The 17836-nt window shown below is 36.0% G+C and overlaps 1 protein-coding gene across 2 annotated transcripts in view; it reads left to right on the forward strand.

Moving 5' to 3' along the window:
• Positions 1 to 17836, forward strand: part of DLGAP4 (DLG associated protein 4) — a 406338-nt gene that overhangs the window by 320241 nt on the left and 68261 nt on the right. Inside the window, exons 5-7 of one of the 2 annotated variants that reach the window (XM_026697619.2) lie at positions 67 to 181; positions 7812 to 7862; positions 11798 to 12044. In XM_026697619.2, coding sequence (XP_026553404.1) covers positions 67 to 181; positions 7812 to 7862; positions 11798 to 12044 — 413 coding nt within the window. The remainder of the gene's footprint in view (positions 1 to 66; positions 182 to 7811; positions 7863 to 11797; positions 12045 to 17836) is intronic. The other variant, XM_087929114.1, reaches the window with a different exon arrangement.

Here is a 17836-nt window from a genome sequence, read left to right on the forward strand (position 1 = left end):
TACTGTAACCAGGATTGTTGATAATACTATCCTTCTTATGTCAAACTCTTTATCCTCATTCCACAGAAGCCTGGATCGCCTTGATTCTGTTGAGATCCTTTTACCACCAAAATTTCCAAGCTGGGAGGAAGAATACAATCAAATCTCAGAAAACCTGGATGAGTCCAGTTGCATCAATCAGGTGAGAGTCAACAACAGCTATCCACAAAACACAACAAAAACCATTTTCAAAGGAAGAAGTGAGACAAGAGAGAAGCTTTTTTTTTCAAAGCCAAAAAAAGGCTGCTTTACAATAGACTTTCCAGCTTTGGTGGTCTCTAGATATGTGTTGGATAGAGAATTATGGGCAGTGAATTCTACACATCTGGAGAGTTCTAAATTGTTAAAGGCTACTCTACAAAATTTCAGAAGGAAAACCTAAAGATAATTTTGCATTTCCAGATGTGAAGTAGAATACTTTCATTTTCTATCACACTTTTATTTGAAACTCTTCTCTTTCTCTTCACACATGAATACTATACAAATAGCTGCAAGAGATTACTACTATAGGGTATATAGATGAGAATGTAACTAATAATAAATATATTTAAAGTGCATTTATGAAATTTTATCTTTATAGTCAGATATTTTCACTACACTTAATCAGCTCATCTATTTCCTGCATGGCATACCTGCCTATGCACAATTCACATATAATATGGTTCTCATATAACCATGTTATAAATGGGCCAAATTGCTGGATTCTTCTTAGAAGTTCACAGAAGCACCTGAGGAGAGAAAGATATTGGGCTACGTAGAATTTTCAAGTCTAACACATCACAGCTCTTAATATGTTCTTAAAATACTTCCCTGTAACATATTAATTACTAGACATACTGTCTAAAATTTCCTAATAAACATTTAAGATTACAATAATTGCATTAATTGTAGCCATCAAGTGTTGCATATAATAAAATAAGGAATATATTTGTAGCACAGAATTGTCACATAGAGAAATCTAGTTCAGAGTTCCATCTAGATTGCCCTTTTTCAGTTATTTCTTTTCATTCTAAATTATTTTCTAATCACTGAGAATGCTCCATCTTTCTTGGGTTTGGTCTTCTTATCCCCTCACTTTTTCAGACATTTTTCTCCCTAAAGTTTATTCCATTTTTGGAAATCTTGAGCTTCTCCTGAACTTATTTGATACCAAAGGAAGTTTGTACAGACAATGACCATTCAGATTTATGAGAGTGCTGAAAAAAGTGAATTGTGACCAATCCTCTCACTTATGACTGTTACAGTCAAGTGATCAAAATGTGCGTACTTGACAACTAGCACATATTTATGACATTTGCTGCATCCTAGGGTCCCATGATTGCCATTTACAAACTTCCCAAGAGGCTTCTGACAAACAAAGGAAGAAGCCAAATTCACTTAACAATTGTGATTCACCTACCAACTGTAGCAAAACAGATTGTAAAATCAGGTGTCACTCACATAATGACATCACTTAACCCAACTGTGATCCTATGTTGAAGACTATCTATTTGTAAGAAAAATTGCTACCTAAACAAGCACATGAGAGGGGAAAATGAGGTCTTTGTTTGAAAGATAAAAGACTCCTGCCAGATAAGAACAATATTCCATATAATCTAGCGTGTGGTCTTGGATTAGAGATTATCCTATGCTTCAAGAAGGCTAATAAATTGAATTGACAGGTTCTGTTGTTGATTATTGCCCAAACAGCCAATATTTCAATGGAGCTTCAATTTACCTAGTAGCTATTAATTATTTAGTTTCATAAGTTTGTTTCTACCCACTTTATAGCCATCAAACCAATAGCAGTCAGACAGCAAAGTTCCCTGTTCCTAATAAGGTACCATCCAGGAGACTTCTGATGAAATTGTGGCTCATAAATGCCAGAAAGAGTATAATAGATTAACAGAGTTGGAAGGGTCCTTGTAGGCCATCTAGTCCAACCTCCCACCCAAGCAGGAGACCTACACCATTTCTGACAGATGGCTGTCCAGTCTCTTCTTGAAAGCTTCCAGTGATGAAATTCCCACGACTTCTGAAGCCATTCCACTGGTTGACTGCTCTCACTGTCAATTTCTCCGTATTTCGAGGTTGAATCTCTCCTTGTTCAGTTTCCATCCATTATTCCTTGTCTGGCCTTCGGGTGCTTCAGAAAATCACTTGAACCCTTCCTTTCTGTGGTAGCCCCTCAATTATTGGAATACCGCTATCATGTCTCCCTGATCCGTCTCTTCACTAGACTAGCCATGCCCAGTATAAACAGCACATCTGCTTTATGTTATGGCAGTGATTATTCTTCCTACAGATACTTTTAATTTGTAGTACAATTAGAAAGGAAAGATTATACATTTTTTGCTATCTTTTAATGCAGTAGCATGTTGTGTGATACTATTCAGATATGGATAGTTAAATTTCTTCAGACTATAGATATCTGGCAGTTCTACTAAGTGGAAAGATAGCAAAGATCAAGATTACTGTTTTCAGTTCAGTAATCAAGTTGAATGTAGAACTAGGGAAGATCATAATCAGCCTAATAACCAGATGCTGTGGATGGTCAATTAGGCTGAGAGTCAGAGAAGCCATAAACATGAGCAGAATAACACAATGAAACAAGCTGGAATGACAGGGTACGGAAAAATGTGAAATAGAATTTGATAAGGAATAATTAGATTCTACTCCTTTCACATTCTTCATTTCCTTGTATACTTCTTCAGAATCTTCATACTGTATTTCCATATTTCCAATTACTTTGATATATTTTCCAAGTAATAACCCTTCAGAAGCAAAGAACGTGCTGCCTGCCATCTGCCCCGTCACTTATTTCTAAGATGGAAATTATATAAATTAGATGATGGATGGATAGAGACCAACAGACAGACATCCACATGATATTTTGTAGCTCTTTTCTTAAACTCTGGTGTTCTCACTGATGAGCATAATGAAATTTCTCTCCAACAACCAATAATGTCTTGAAGCATCTGGCCTGGAAAAATCTAGGTGGTACATACATACAACTCTCTTTGCTACTACCTAGAGCAGCCTCTTCCTCCATTGCACTTCATTAATCCTCTGAGAATTGGTCAATGACATATAATCTTTACCACTGGAGAAATTACTTTGGCTACTGGCAGTTATATTCTGAAATATTGGTCGCAAACTAGATTGTCCCTGATGCTGCAACGATCCTGAAATCCTCAACATTGTTAAACATAAACTTTGAGATCACTACTTCTAAACCTCCTATTTCAGAATTTTCCCATTTGGAACAACAACATTATTATGTCTCTCTTTTGTGTCAATCTTCATGATGCTGCTTTCATTTCTTCCCCAAACTGTTCCTGAGATAGCCTCAAGTCCTCCAGAGCTTTTCCAGTTTTAAAATAGGGTTTTCCCTCATAAACAGACAAGTCATAGTCCCTGGACACACATTCTAACTTAGGTAGTGAAAGAATCTGAATATTTCAAAGCAGCTTATTCTCCTGGTTCCAGAAGACCTTCAAACTATTTCTCAACGCAAACTATTTCAGTTTGAAAATAGGATCATCCTGAACATCGGCTTATAGGGACTTGAAGAGCTGTATCATAGGGGAGAGAGAGGAGGGAGGCTTGTAAGACATGCTGCTGTTAGCCATAGGTTTAATGTGCTTCTGAAGAACTCTAAACATGTGTTTAAATATACTTACTTAATAGCTAAGAAGTGTGAAGGAGATAGAGCCTGCCTCCCTCAGCATTTGCCATCTGAGGCAATCATATCATTTTGCCTAAAGATAGAGATAGCTCTGGGTGAGATTTTGACACAGTTGTTAGGTTTGTAATATTGAGATTATGAAAAAGAAAAACCTGGAAACTGAACCTCATCATTGAGATATCTCAGTTGGTTCAAAAGTTTTACAAGATTAGTAATCAGGCAACAAACTTTTGAATATAAAGACCTTATACTTCATTACATGTTGAGGAAGGACATCATTAAAGAGTAGTTATTCAAGTGTAGAATTGGGAGATCAACATTGTCACAACTGTACTAGAGATTATGGGTGATGGACAGCAAAATTAGATATCCTGGTAAGATTCAATTTTGGCTTATGAAAACATTTTTGTTTTTGTGATGTTTGTCAAAATTTTTCATTTGTCAGTTTCTCAAATTATTTTTTCTACAAAATATTTTGGGAAGTTTCTTGGAATCCTGAAAAAATGTCACATTAGTTTTGTCCAGTGAGTAGCAAATGTTGTCTATGTCCTGGATAAATTCAGTGAAGAATGAGTTTGTTTGTCTTCTGTTAAAATTAATAGTTATGTTGATCTGACCTAGAATTCAAGTGATAGCCTTGCCTCTGGCTTATTCCTCCAAACAACATTGTCAAAATATTTCCTAAGTTACATATCGTTTCAGGCTTTTCTATAAAATTTGGGCAAGCTCCTAAGAATAAATATTTTTCTTTAGACTGACTACTGGCTAGACTATTCTTGGGCTTATTGTATGCCTGACTTTAGTTAGGAACCTACCATGGAGTAAATGAAACATTAGGTATGTGATAGCATTGGGCGAAAATAAAATAGTGGTTGCTATCTAGTGCTAATTAGAATACTGTTGCTGCCTTGTGCTGTCATTTCAGGGTGAGTCTGAAGAGTCCTAAGGATAACCATTGTAACTAAGATACACTAGGATATATTTCTAGGGCCTTTTCAAGCCTAAAGTTAGTTCTGCATTTTCAACCAGAGTTGGTTGAAAGATGGGCATCCATATAAATATTTAAAAATAATAATGTTGTGTTGCTTGTTATAAATTTATTGCTGTTGATATAATAACATCAATGGTGTTCCAAAGTATTTTACAGCAAACTTAGAATCAGAACCTTAGAGTCAACTTCCTGATAATCTCTAAGTTAAGTTTTTAAATTATACAAAGGTGTTCTGCTTCTACTTTTAGAACATTGTGGACAATTTGTGGTTCTTGACTGTCCCTAGAAGCTTTAGATCTCGTTCTTGAGATCAAAATGTACTCTAAATTATAATGTTCAGAATCAGAAAGCAAAAGAGAAAGACTATTATATATGTGTCTGAAATGTAATCAGACAAAATATATGTAAATTTTTAATGCAAATGAAATAGATTTAGTGTATTCCCTGGCCTCATTCAACAAGAAGAACCATAGAAGGTCTCTTTTAAAATGGTCCAATTAATATATACAAGCTATACCCTAAATCAGGGGTCTTCAAACTTGGCAGCTTTAAGACTTGTGGACTTCAACTCCCAGAATTCCTCCTCCAATCATGTTAGCTCAGGAATTCTGGGAGTTGAAGTCCACTAGTCAAATTTGAAGACCCTTGCCCTAAATCATGAAAAACATATCCAAAGAAAATACTTTAAGGTTGTCATGAAACATGATCTTTATAAAAGTGATAAGGATCTTCAAATTAACCACATTAAGCTTTCTTAAGCTATTTCAAAATGTGGGGTAAATTTTGTAATTTGGAAAAAAATGTTCACCATGTGCATAAATAAAATTTCATTTGATAACCTTTTTAATTTCCACACATGCATCAGAAAACAGGTTTTCTACTGAAAAGACGATGAATAGCAGTTTTCTATCACAATCTGATTAACATAGCACTAAAAAGATCTTGGATTGACCCCAGTACTTTTCTGAATGGCTCACCAAGGTTATCTTTCTCATCTTCATAAATCATGTTTGGGTTCAATGCTTGTTCCCAAGTTGTTAAAACTGGGAAGAAGCCTTCAAACAAGCACTCCTCCCTCATCATTTTCCATCCATCTTTTATCTGCCAGTTTCCACATTTTATCTTTCTTTGAAACTTATCTCAAATACAGGATTTGCAGTGACACAAGTGAGTTACAAACTGCAATTGTCCTTTTTTTCATTTCTGGAATATACACCTTGTCAAAGTAATCAGGCTTAATGTCAACTGGGGCATATTTATACAATTGGCAAGTTCTTCTGGATCAAGCAAAACTATCTCTTATGAGATGTTAATTATGAGAGGATGAGATTACATAGATATTGAGTGGGGAGGGGAAGGATTTAAAAAGTATGAACTAATTGGAAGCCCCACTAATAAAATCAACAGTTGACATGTTTTTAAATCCAGCAACATTTTTTCCATTTAATACATTACAGGTACTCTGCTAAAAGTAGTTTTAAGTGTACCAAAAAGCAGAAAAGGAAATTGGTAGGCTGTTTTTACTGTTAACATTTCCTCAAAGTTTCCAGAATTTGAAAGTAAATAGTCATTGCTAAATGATATTGAATTCTTTAGGAGAAGGTCTAGGACAATTTGCCACCATTGCCTCACCCCCATCACCTCTCCCCAGCCAACTCAATGTGGGACAATTCACCCTGGTTGACTCAATGTGGCACAACTCACACAGGATGGACCACTCTTCCACAAGGAGGAGAAGATGGTGGCTCCTCTCACTTCTGGCATTCTCTCATGGTGAGCTGTTCCATGGCAGGGGAAGGAGAGAGGGAGGGAGGAAAGGGAGACCATTTCCTTCACCTCTGGCATTCTTCCGCAGTGAGTTGTCCCACAGTAATCTGCCTGGGACAAGCCAGCCAGGCCACACTAGTGGCAGCAAGCCAGCGGCAGCAAGTTTCCCCTTTCCATTAGGAGAAGTACATGCTGATCTCATTACATTTTTTTGTGATTCTATAATGAGATAGGTTTAGGTAAACTAAAACCACCCACTGCTGGATCTATCCACTCCACTCTTAGTTGATACCATACAGGGTTTTATATGAATACCGCTTCACTTAGATAGTTAAGGTTGACATTGGCTGATGCCTTTATGGTAGAGTTGATGGAAATGCTATAAAGCTGTTAGCATTTATTTCTTGTTGAAGTACAGATGGGCCTTTTCAAATATATAGTAGAAGGGTCTGTCCCTGAATACCTATTTTAAGGAAAGCTGAAAGGAGAAGATCAGTTTATCTAATCCATCACTTTAATAATTGGAGGACAGCACTCTTTGTTATTTGATCTTTAAATTCCCATCTTCTGAACATATAAATACTTCTGCCAAATCCATCTGAGGTTTGTAATCAATATAAAATTTCAGTGCAATGCAACTCAGATGCATACTTGAAATCAATATATTCTAGTTAGATTCTTTTTTCTGTTTACAGCTTTCTTCATAGATACATATGGTTAACTCTGTGCAGATATAGTTAGAAAAAAAGAAGGAAAGGAATTTGATTCATATGTTAACAGTAGCCAGACTAAGAAGAGAGCAGAGAGACTATTTGACATGAAGAATCTGTTTTTAATCATAACTAATATTATAGTCCATATTATTTTACACTGCATTCAGTGTGTTTTCTGCCTTGATAACCCTAATCAAAGTTTGGTAGAAGAGACAATTAAAATGTTGAATAACTTTAATTACTCAGTTCTAATAGTATAGGAAAAATTCTGCCCCAATATTGTGGAGTCAAATATTTTGGTTGTGTTCCAAAAATACTATTTTCAAATAATATCATTTTTATTTAGATTTCATTCCCTAACAGCTTAGTGGAAATTAGAGAGAAAGCTAATTGTCTTATGTAGTTTTAATTTTATTGAAATGTTAATTTTATCTAGGGATGTAACCTTTTAAGTTTTGTCTTATTGTGTTTGATCAGTTATCAGAAGAGCAGCTCATTCTTCTGGATGTGGATGTCACAGGTTAAAATTGTTCCATGGTTACCATTGTCACTGTGGTCCTGTTGAATGCTTTTGAAGCAAAGCAGCGAAATCACAATCCCTTATGCTTTAATCTTCTCCAACTCTTTCTTCCAGATATTTGGACAATCCTCATTTATTCCACAGATATTTACACAAGAAGAGCAGGTACCGTCTATCTGACAATCTTCTAATGCCACTTAACATGATACCATACTGACATTACTTTACGTATACTAAGATGAGAGCAAAAAGAAAAGCAAGATGTAGTCCTTCTCAATATTCACATTTTTTCTAAATTTCTATTTAAAAATGCACATATTAGGAAGATTATGTGCAACCTACAGAAGAAGGTATACAGCAAGAAAAATTAATTAAAAATTGTGCATATGAGTTAGAAGGTGCTGACCCATTTTCATTTAAGAAAATTCAGAAGGATAGAATCAACTTATGCTTGAACAAAATGTGAAATTTACCAAAAAGTGAAACATGGATTTATTCCTTATATTATATAAAGTTCTGACATTTCCTGTTCTCTTTTCAGCTCACTTTTCATTGAAAGTACTTTTCCCTTTTTGCCTTTCAATGAAACCACAGCAAATATCATATCAATCTTTTCATAGTGTAGATTGATATGACTAAAGATCAATACATTTGAATGACAACTTATGAAGTGTGAGGTAGAAACAAAGTCATCAGGATGCCAGGAAAGAAAAAAAGAAAAGTGGCAAGGAAGGTTAAAAGAGCAACCATATTGCTCAGTTTACTATTACCACAGTATTGGAAATCAATGCCAAGTCTGAATGACAAATATCATACCCAAATAGCCCAGAGGCAGAATTATAGTTGAAAAGAATGAGGGGCAAAGACCATCTAGAAGAATACAATAGGAAATATTAGCTCTAGCTTGCAGTAGCACCACAAATAATTTGGAAAAAAGTTTATAAAATGTTGAACATTAAGAAATTAAAAATGCAGGCTTTAGAAAAAATGGATAGAATATATTATTTCTAAGTATAGACATGATCCAGGATTAGAAGATTTGGATTTTCTCACCAGAGATTACAGAGGAAAGCTTAAGAGTTTTAAATGAAGATTTAAATGAAGACCATTACAACATATTTTTACTTGAAGTCAAAAGAGTCATCAAACTATATGTACCAACAACAACTCCCCAAACAAAAAAAAGATTACCCATAACAATAAGGAAACTTCAATCCAAAAAGAGACCACTCTGGCGGAAAAACAAATCTGGTCACGTTGCCAATTTCAAAAGCCAATACAAAAATTTATGCCAGCAGATAAAGACTGAATGCACCAATTATCACATTAAACAAGAGGAAAACCTTCTATGCACCAATTCCACCCGCGCTTTTTACAACTTTGTAAACAACAAACTAAAAGACTCAAGGTCCATCCCACAACTGATAAGACCTAATGGTAAAGACTGCAATGACGACACCATTAAAGCCAACATCTTTAATACATTCTTCAGCTCAGTATTTGTAAACAGCAATGGATCATGCCCAGTATTTCCTAGCCGAACCACTGACAACTACAATGATCTAATACATATTGATTTTACAGAAGACAATGTTGAAAAAGCACTACGCAATCTAAAACCATCTCTATCTATTGGACCGGATGGAATAGGTGCCTACTTCTTAAAAAAGCTATCCACTACCATAGCCGAACCTCTAAGCATAATCTTTGAAAAATCTTTCAGGACCAGCTCCTTGCCTAACCTATGGTCACAAGCCACAGTCATCCCCATCTTCAAAAAGGGAGACCCCAGCCTAGTTGAAAATTACAGACCAATCTCCTTATGCTGCAAACCTGTAAAGTCATGGAATCAATTATTAACCAATCCATTATCCTCGATTTAGAGACAAACAACCTCCTCTCCAATAAACAATTTGGTTTCAGGAAAAAACTATCCTGTAATCTGCAACTCTTACGCTGCAAAAACATATGGACTACACAAGTCGATCAGGGCAAAGCAACAGACGCAATCTACATGAACTTCTGTAAAGCTTTTGATAGAGTGGTACACAACAAACTACTCCTAAAACTAAAATCTTATGGTATCTCTGGACAAATGCATAACTGGATAGAAGCATTCCTGTCAAACAGACAACAAATGGTCAAAATTGGGAGTGTCCTATCAAATTCTATACCTGTCAATATTGGTGTCCCCCAAGGCAGTGTTGTAGGACCAATTCTTTTCATACTCTACATAAATGACCTGTGTGATCATATTAAGAGCAACTGCGTTCTTTTCGCTGATGATGTAAAGCTGTTCAATACCACAGACAATATTGCTACCCTTCAAAAAGATCTTGACTATGTATCAGAATGGTCAAACAAATGGCAACTTCAAATCTCAACAAATAAATGCTCTGTCTTCCATATTGGCAAAAAAAATCCGAAAATAAAATACAAGTTGAATAGTCAAGATCTTGTTGATGATCCAAGCTCTGTAAAGGACCTTGGAATACTCATCTCTAATGATCTAAGTGCTAGAGCCCACTGTAACTACATAGCCAAAAAGGCATTAAGAGTTGTTAACCTAATCCTACATAGCTTTTTCTCTGGTAATATCACACTAATAACTAGAGCATACAAAACATTTGCTAGACCAATACTTGAATACAGCTCATCAGCCTGGAACCCACATTACGTATCTGATATTAGCACAGTTGAAAAAGTCCAGAAATATTTCACAAGAAGAGTTCTCCACTCCTCTACTCATTGTAGAATACCTTATGTCACCAGACTTGAAATTCTAGACCTAGAAAACCTTGAATTACACCGTCTTCAGTCTGATCTAAGTATGGTATATAAAATCATACATTGCAATGTCCTACCTGTCAATGAATACTTCAGCTTCAACCATAACAACACAAGAGCACACAATAGATACAAACTCAAGGTTAACCGCACCAAACTTGATAGCAGGAAATACAGCTTCAGCAACAGAGTGGTCAATGTCTGGAATATTCTACCTGACTCTGTGGTTTCTTCCCCAAACCCCAAAAACTTTAACCTTAGACTGTCTACTATTGACCTCACCCCTTTCCTAAGAGGACTGTAGGGGGGCGTGCATAAGCGCACCAACGTGCCTACCGTCCCTGCCCTATTGTTTCTTTTATTTTTCTTATATGTACCCATTTCATGTATTCATAACTATGTATATATTTATACCTATTATCTTGTAAGCAATTGACAAATCAAATAAATAAATAAATAAATAAATAAATAAATAAATAAAGTTTCTGGTTAAAAAAATCTACTTTTTCTATATCACAGCCTTGACATGTTAACATTCTCAGTTATGAACATTCCATGGATACATGTAATGAAATCCTCAAATCATTTTATCATAGATGTGAGCTAATTTCATACATCCCTTCTTGTTGGTGAGCCATCAAGCTATATTCCATTCAAAAGTTATGTACGTTGATCCAATGCATACTTGTTGAATTTCCTTAATTTGTTGCTGCCTTAATGATAATACAAAATACATTTTGCAGGCCAGAATGATGTAAAATGTATAGCTTTCTGGGTCACAAGTTGTTCAGCCCCTACTGGAAAACAAACAATCTTTCCTTGCACCAAAAAAACTCCAAAGTGTCTTCAATTAAGAGTTGAACAGATAATTTGCAGCTAATGTACTCCATACAGGGCCTGTCCAAACTCTTTTTATAGATTCTGGAGCCCTGTAAGATTCAGAAGCAAATCACTGAACTACTGAGAGCTATTTCCCCCTGACTTATCAGTTGAAAACAAAATAAAATTGATGTGTTAAGCCTCAAGATAGGCTTAATACAGCTAGAAAATTGAGGGAAATTATCCATTTCCTTCAACAGAACAGACTCTCAATCCCAGGATTGCTGTACTTAGAGATGTCATTATGCAATAGCCTTGTCCGTTGTGGCCTTGTGCTGCCCCAAATTAAGAAATAATAAAAAGCAAGGCACCCCTTGGCAATGAAAAGTTGACATGAATTAAATATAAGAAATGTACTTACAGTAAAGAGAGCTTATGAAATATAGGGAACTGGTGACACTTTTGATGAAAACTGACCAGCTGTATCCTTGCAGACAACAGAAGAAGAGCTGAATGATCAATATGAAGGTATGTGTGAATCGGCTTACAGTGAAGCAGAATCAGCTGCTGTGGAAGTACTGGAGCTGCCTCTTCCCAGCTACTTCCGTTCCCGGAGCCACAGCTACCTCCGAGCTATCCAGGCAGGTTGCTCCCAAGAAGAGGACACCGTCTCTGTTCAGTCCCTCTCGCCACCCCCAGCCAGCACCATCAGTGGCAGCCAAACACTTCCCAGCAACAACAGTAAGTCAGAATTTCTTTTCTTTCTTTTTTACTATGCTTGGATTATACGAAGCTAAGAAATTTATTTGCCATGGTTTGGGAAGTATTTGATGAGCTTGGAAAGAGAATTTTGAAAAGAACTTACAAAAGAAATTTGTAGAAATTTGCCCAAAACAGACTGAGATAGGATGATAAACTGATTTTCCAGAATTAACATTTCCTTCAAGAATTCACTCTTATTTTTATATAATAAGTCATGGCTTTTCAATGCAGCCTTTCCCGATATAGTGCCAGCCAATGGGAATTCTAGATATATATATATTCAGAATTTCTTAAAAGTATTATTTTGAGAGACAGAGAGAGAGAGAGAGAGAGAGAAAGAGAGAAAGAGACACAGAGAGAAGTATATGGTATTATGTGACATATAATTTTTATTAGAATTAGAATTCTTTATTGGCCAAGTGTGATTGGACACACAAGGAATTTGTCTTGGTGCAAATGCTCTCAATATACATAAAAGAAAAGATACATTTGTCAAGAGTTAAGAATTATAACGTACAACACTTAATAATACTCATAAGGTACAATAAGCAATCAAATCATACTAGGAAACAGTCAATATAGATCGTAAGGATACAAGCAACAAAGTTACAGTCATACAGTCACAAGTGGGAGAGGATGGGTTATAAGGAGTGATGAGAAGATTAATAGTAATAGTAGTGCAGACTTTGTAAATAGTTGGACAGTGTTGAGGAATTTCTTTCTTTAGCAGAGTGATGGTGTTCAGGGAAAAACTGTCCTTGTGTCTAGTTGTTCTGGTGTGCAGTGCTGTATAGCATCATTTTGAGGGAAGGAATTGAAACAGTTTATGTCCAGGATGTGAGGGGTCTGTAAATATGTTCACAGCCCTCTTTTTGACTCGTGCAATATACAGGTCCTCGACTGAAGGTAGGTTGGTAGTAATTGATTTTTCTGCAGTCCTAATTATCCTCTGAAGTCTGTGTCTGTCCTGTTGGGTTGGAGAATCAAACCAGACAGTTATAGAGGTGCAGATGATAGACAAAATGAAATATTTTTGGTAGGAGTAACTACCACTGAACATAGTGATAGTTATAACTAGCCTTAGGGCAGCCATCCTAAACATATGTATTAGATTATTTTACAATGGATTATAAATTACCTTACATACAGTGAAAAAGTTTAACATACAAATTTGATCGATCATCATCATCTTCCCATTAACATGGGACTAGGACTTCATGTTGGCAGTGTCACATCTGCTCTTTTCTTCCAAATTGCTGCAACTATAATAATTACAAAGATACTGTTTTGTAACTGTTATCTCAGATATTAACTCTGCCTTATAACTACAATTAGATTACTGTAAATTGCGTTTATCTAAATCTTGCTGAATGAAGCAGAAGATGGTAACGTTGATTCTATAAGAAATCTCATGAAAAGCTGAACCCTCCCTTTGGGTTCCGCCATTTAGCCACTTCTTACAAAGAGCTGAATTGTGTTGCTTATCCTACAGGAAGATCTCACCCAGCAATTTTTGAAAGTAATGTAACTGCTGTGGAAAACTAAAGGCAAGGCAATCAGGCAATAGATCATCCTCCTAATCACCAGGCAAAGGTTCAGAACAGGGTGGAAGCAAAGATTTACTTCTGGCTATGAACTGGAAGAACCACTCCACTTCCTAAAAAAAATACCCTTGTTTCTCTTTGCAAAGCACTCTGGCTTGTTGACAGTGTTTCACAGAAACTCTATGTTAGCACTGACAGGGAACTGAAGCTTAATACCTTAAAGCAGATTTATTTTATGTGGTAGCCATCCTAACTTTCCGCTCAGCTACCTTGCAATAGACCCTCCATTCCTTTCTCTTATTTTTCTCCTAGTTGGATTCAGGTCCAGTATTTTGAGCCTGGGCTGAAAAAAAAAATAGCCCTGGGAGAGAGACTGCAGGAGCGTAGAAATGGGTGAGCAGACGTCTAGTTTATTTTCCCAAGGACAGTTGCAACACTTGTGGGGAATTCTATTCCAATTGGTTGATAACAAAATTTTGTCACATGGCTAAGCTAGCTATGATGAGGGACACTAAGTGTTCTCAAAACATCTGCTTGAGCACAGTGCACTACCAAGTCTTCATCCACCCTTAATCCTCTAACTCATTACTAAAACCTTTCCCCAACAGATGGGTGGAACCACACCCACAGCAACTACTTTTCTGCTGAGCTCATTGATTGCAGCAGCGGCAAGTCATTTGAAGTGTATATCTCAAGATCCTATCCTAGATATGGAGAGATAGCCTTCCACAATTTGTACTATATATGAATCAACTCCATGAAATTCTTTTTTTTCCAAGGACAGCACTAGGGTGCAGAACTCCAGAAACCTGATGAGAACAGTTCACAAAAAATATTCCAAAAAATATATATCATCTTGAAACAAATGAAGTGATGTATGATGCAATACAACGCCCTTTGAATTGTAAGTCTAAAATTACTGAATTGCACCATCGAGAGGCAAAAGGATAGAACACAGCTGTTGATGATTGTGATGATCATGATGAAATTTTGACTAAGGCCTGGAATAGGAACTCCTTATAAGAACTGAGTATTATAAAATGTCAAAAGAGACAAGTTAGAGAAGATGCAAAGTGCTTGGAAAAGTGTCAGAATAGAAAGGCCATAATCTATCAATCCAGAATGCAAAGCATAATAATCTTAAAATTACAGAAAGGCATATTATACTTCAGTTAACAGTAAGAGCTGCTCAACATTAGAAATAACTACCTAGAGAATTTGAATCTTCAAAGGCTGAATTCCAGCCAAGAAAAGCCAATTATCACCTTAACTGAGCCCAAATATCAGAACATTGCCCGTGGCACATTTATTGTATTGGCTTTGCTAGCTGGTAGCAGAGTACGTTTTAAAATAAATTTGCCTGTATGATTCTGGAAGCATTGAAATAGTTATATTTTTATTGACTGTGTGCTTTTATAGAGATTATACAGTGAGTTCATGTTCCCTCTTTTATCACCTCTTCATAGTATACAGATAATGTTTATATTTCTTTCTTGGGGTGGGTATTCCAACTGATACAATTTACAAAGTACCTAGATTTTGTGTGCCAACCTATAAAGTCCCCGAGGAGACTGTTGTGCCTTTGCTTGTTATCTCTAAATGAGCTATATACTTGCAATTGTATCTCATGCATCTATATATTAGTAATTGTGTTGCTGGTCCTGGGTTGTAATAAATTCATTCATATATATATATATATATATATATATATATATATATATATATATATATATATATGTGTGTGTGTGTGTGTGTGTGTGTGTGTGTGTGTTTCTGAGGTTCTCGGGTATTTGTATGTGGATCTTTGGTTGTTCGGGTTTCTCCCGCGTAAGATTGGTATCATCAAACGCTACCTAGATACTTCGAATCTTACGCGGGAGAAAACCCGAACAACCAAAGATCCACATATATATATATATATATATATATATATATATATATATACACACACACACATACACACACACACACACACACACACACACACACACACACACATACACATACATACACACACACACACACACACACACACACACATATATATATATATATATATATATATTGTGTGTATGCGTGTGTGTGTGTGTGAAATATATATGAACGTTAACTCAGATCCCTAGAAATGTAAAAAATCTGCCCATTTTTGGTCATGCTTATAAACAATGTCTCTAACATGGTATCCACAAATGCTAATAATTGACACTTTTTATGATAAAGTCAGCCCTCTTCGACTTCTTCATAAAAAGAAAACAACCTTGCTTGCAGTAAAACAACAGATCAGCCTCCAAAATTCCATTCATATCAAGGAATGACTCTTTTGTAATGCATTGTTGTAGCCCGTTAACTTATTTCTGAGCGTGCCTGCCTACCAAGAAAAAAGACAATGGAGTGAAATGGAAAAAGTAGCCTAGGGCTTTCTTGAATCTCTGCCTTTAATAAAGAAAGTAAACTTCTCTTGCTTGAGTTTCTTTATTAGGGTAGGGTGTTGTTTGAGGTGGGGTTTAAAAGAAAGCAAAGGAATATAATTAAGCTGGATAGCAAAAGAAACATCAGAACAAGTCCAAAATTTCCAAAAATGTGGCAAAGTACCATCTCTTACTCATAGTGCAGAGGCCAGAATATGAAGAGCTGAAATCCTACTGAGACCCATTACTAATTATATCATCCAGCAATGACCTCACATTTCATTCTGTAATAGCAATAAGTATCCCATTTAAAATTGTCTTCTTTTTTACCTATATTCAGTCTTTAGAAATAGCTTTCTCTGGAAATAGGCAGAGGATGCTGCAGTTTGTGTGCTGTAGCTTATAGTTATACGAACATTTATATATAATGCACAATGTTTGTTATTATCTTCTGGAACTTGTGCAAAAATCAGAAGGGGACAGAACAAGATGTCTATTGTCATATACAGAAAAAAAAGAGCTACAATTAATGTGGAAAATACCACCGCTGCTATTTTATTGCACACTATAAAATTTCACCTACTGTACATCCGTGTTGGTAAAGTAAACTGTGATTAGCTAGAGATATTTTAGCCTGACTATAAATCAGTAAGTTTGGTCTCTGGGTGGATAGCCTTGTATTTTTGTATCTTTTGTTCTGTCCTCTTGTTTTCTTCATGTCAACATAGTATGATAGACTCGCGGGGCCAGCGCGTTGTGCAACAAGGTCACATAGTGTAATAAGATTGGGACTGGGTTAGGGATTTCTGTCCTCACTGTGAGTTGTGTTGTGGGATGCACGAAGGGAGGCTCAGCCACTCATTATACACAAGTTGCACTCTGACAATAAAGGTAATAATAATTGGTATATTTGGAAGAAAATGCACTACACTATTTAACATACAAATGTACAGCACTGAACCACAGAATCCTTTAGCAAAACAATTCTTTACAGAGCAGATCAATTGTGCACATAAAGGCTGGCAAATATTTATCGCAGCGCACATGTGAACATTTCACCCTCCAAACACACAGGAGTTGCTAACAGGTAATGGCCTTATGATAGACTTATTCAGCTTATACAATCACAACAGCCTGAACATTACATTATCTCAGTCTGTGGCTATCATTTTTAGAGTTCATTTATCCAGGAACTATCACAAAGCATAATTATGATGTGCTATCAACTGCACTTCAGTTCTGTCGCCCTGAACACTGAATTCATCTGAATCTTAATTTATATACTAGTGAGTTTTTTAATTCATTCGGTTAAGGGTCCTTTTTGTTTAAAGTTGCAGCTCCTTCCTTTCACCAACTTCACAACAACGGCCAACTAAATTGTTTCTCTCCTGAGAGAAGAAATAAAATATAAGTTAAGATTCTTCTCAACTTTTACTAATTCAACTCCTTGCAACTTACCTGTACATCTCTTTTTCTTTCTGATTTATTTTAATAAGCTCTTTTTATGTTCTGGGCATTTCTCATAAGCCTCAGTTCATTCTGAGCTTTAAGCTTTCTGGCATAGCCTCTACAATTTGTGAAGACTACAGTATATCCTCCCTTTTACTTTTCAATTATTTAAGGAAGTTCTTTGTTTATATACCTTGGTCCCTCTCTCATTTTTCCTCCTAGTAGCAATTATTTGCAATTGTACTTTTAATATCTTGTTTCTCCGGACGCTTTCTGGACATGTTTCTCCTTCAAGATTTAATGCCATTGGAGCTGATCTATCTTCCTTTTGACTTTATCAGAAACTACATGTCCATGTTACTTCATCCAC

This window comes from Pseudonaja textilis, chromosome 3 (genome assembly GCF_049901715.1).
Source record: "Pseudonaja textilis isolate UNSWEBS1 chromosome 3, rPseTex1.2, whole genome shotgun sequence".
Lineage (NCBI taxonomy): Eukaryota > Metazoa > Chordata > Lepidosauria > Squamata > Elapidae > Pseudonaja > Pseudonaja textilis.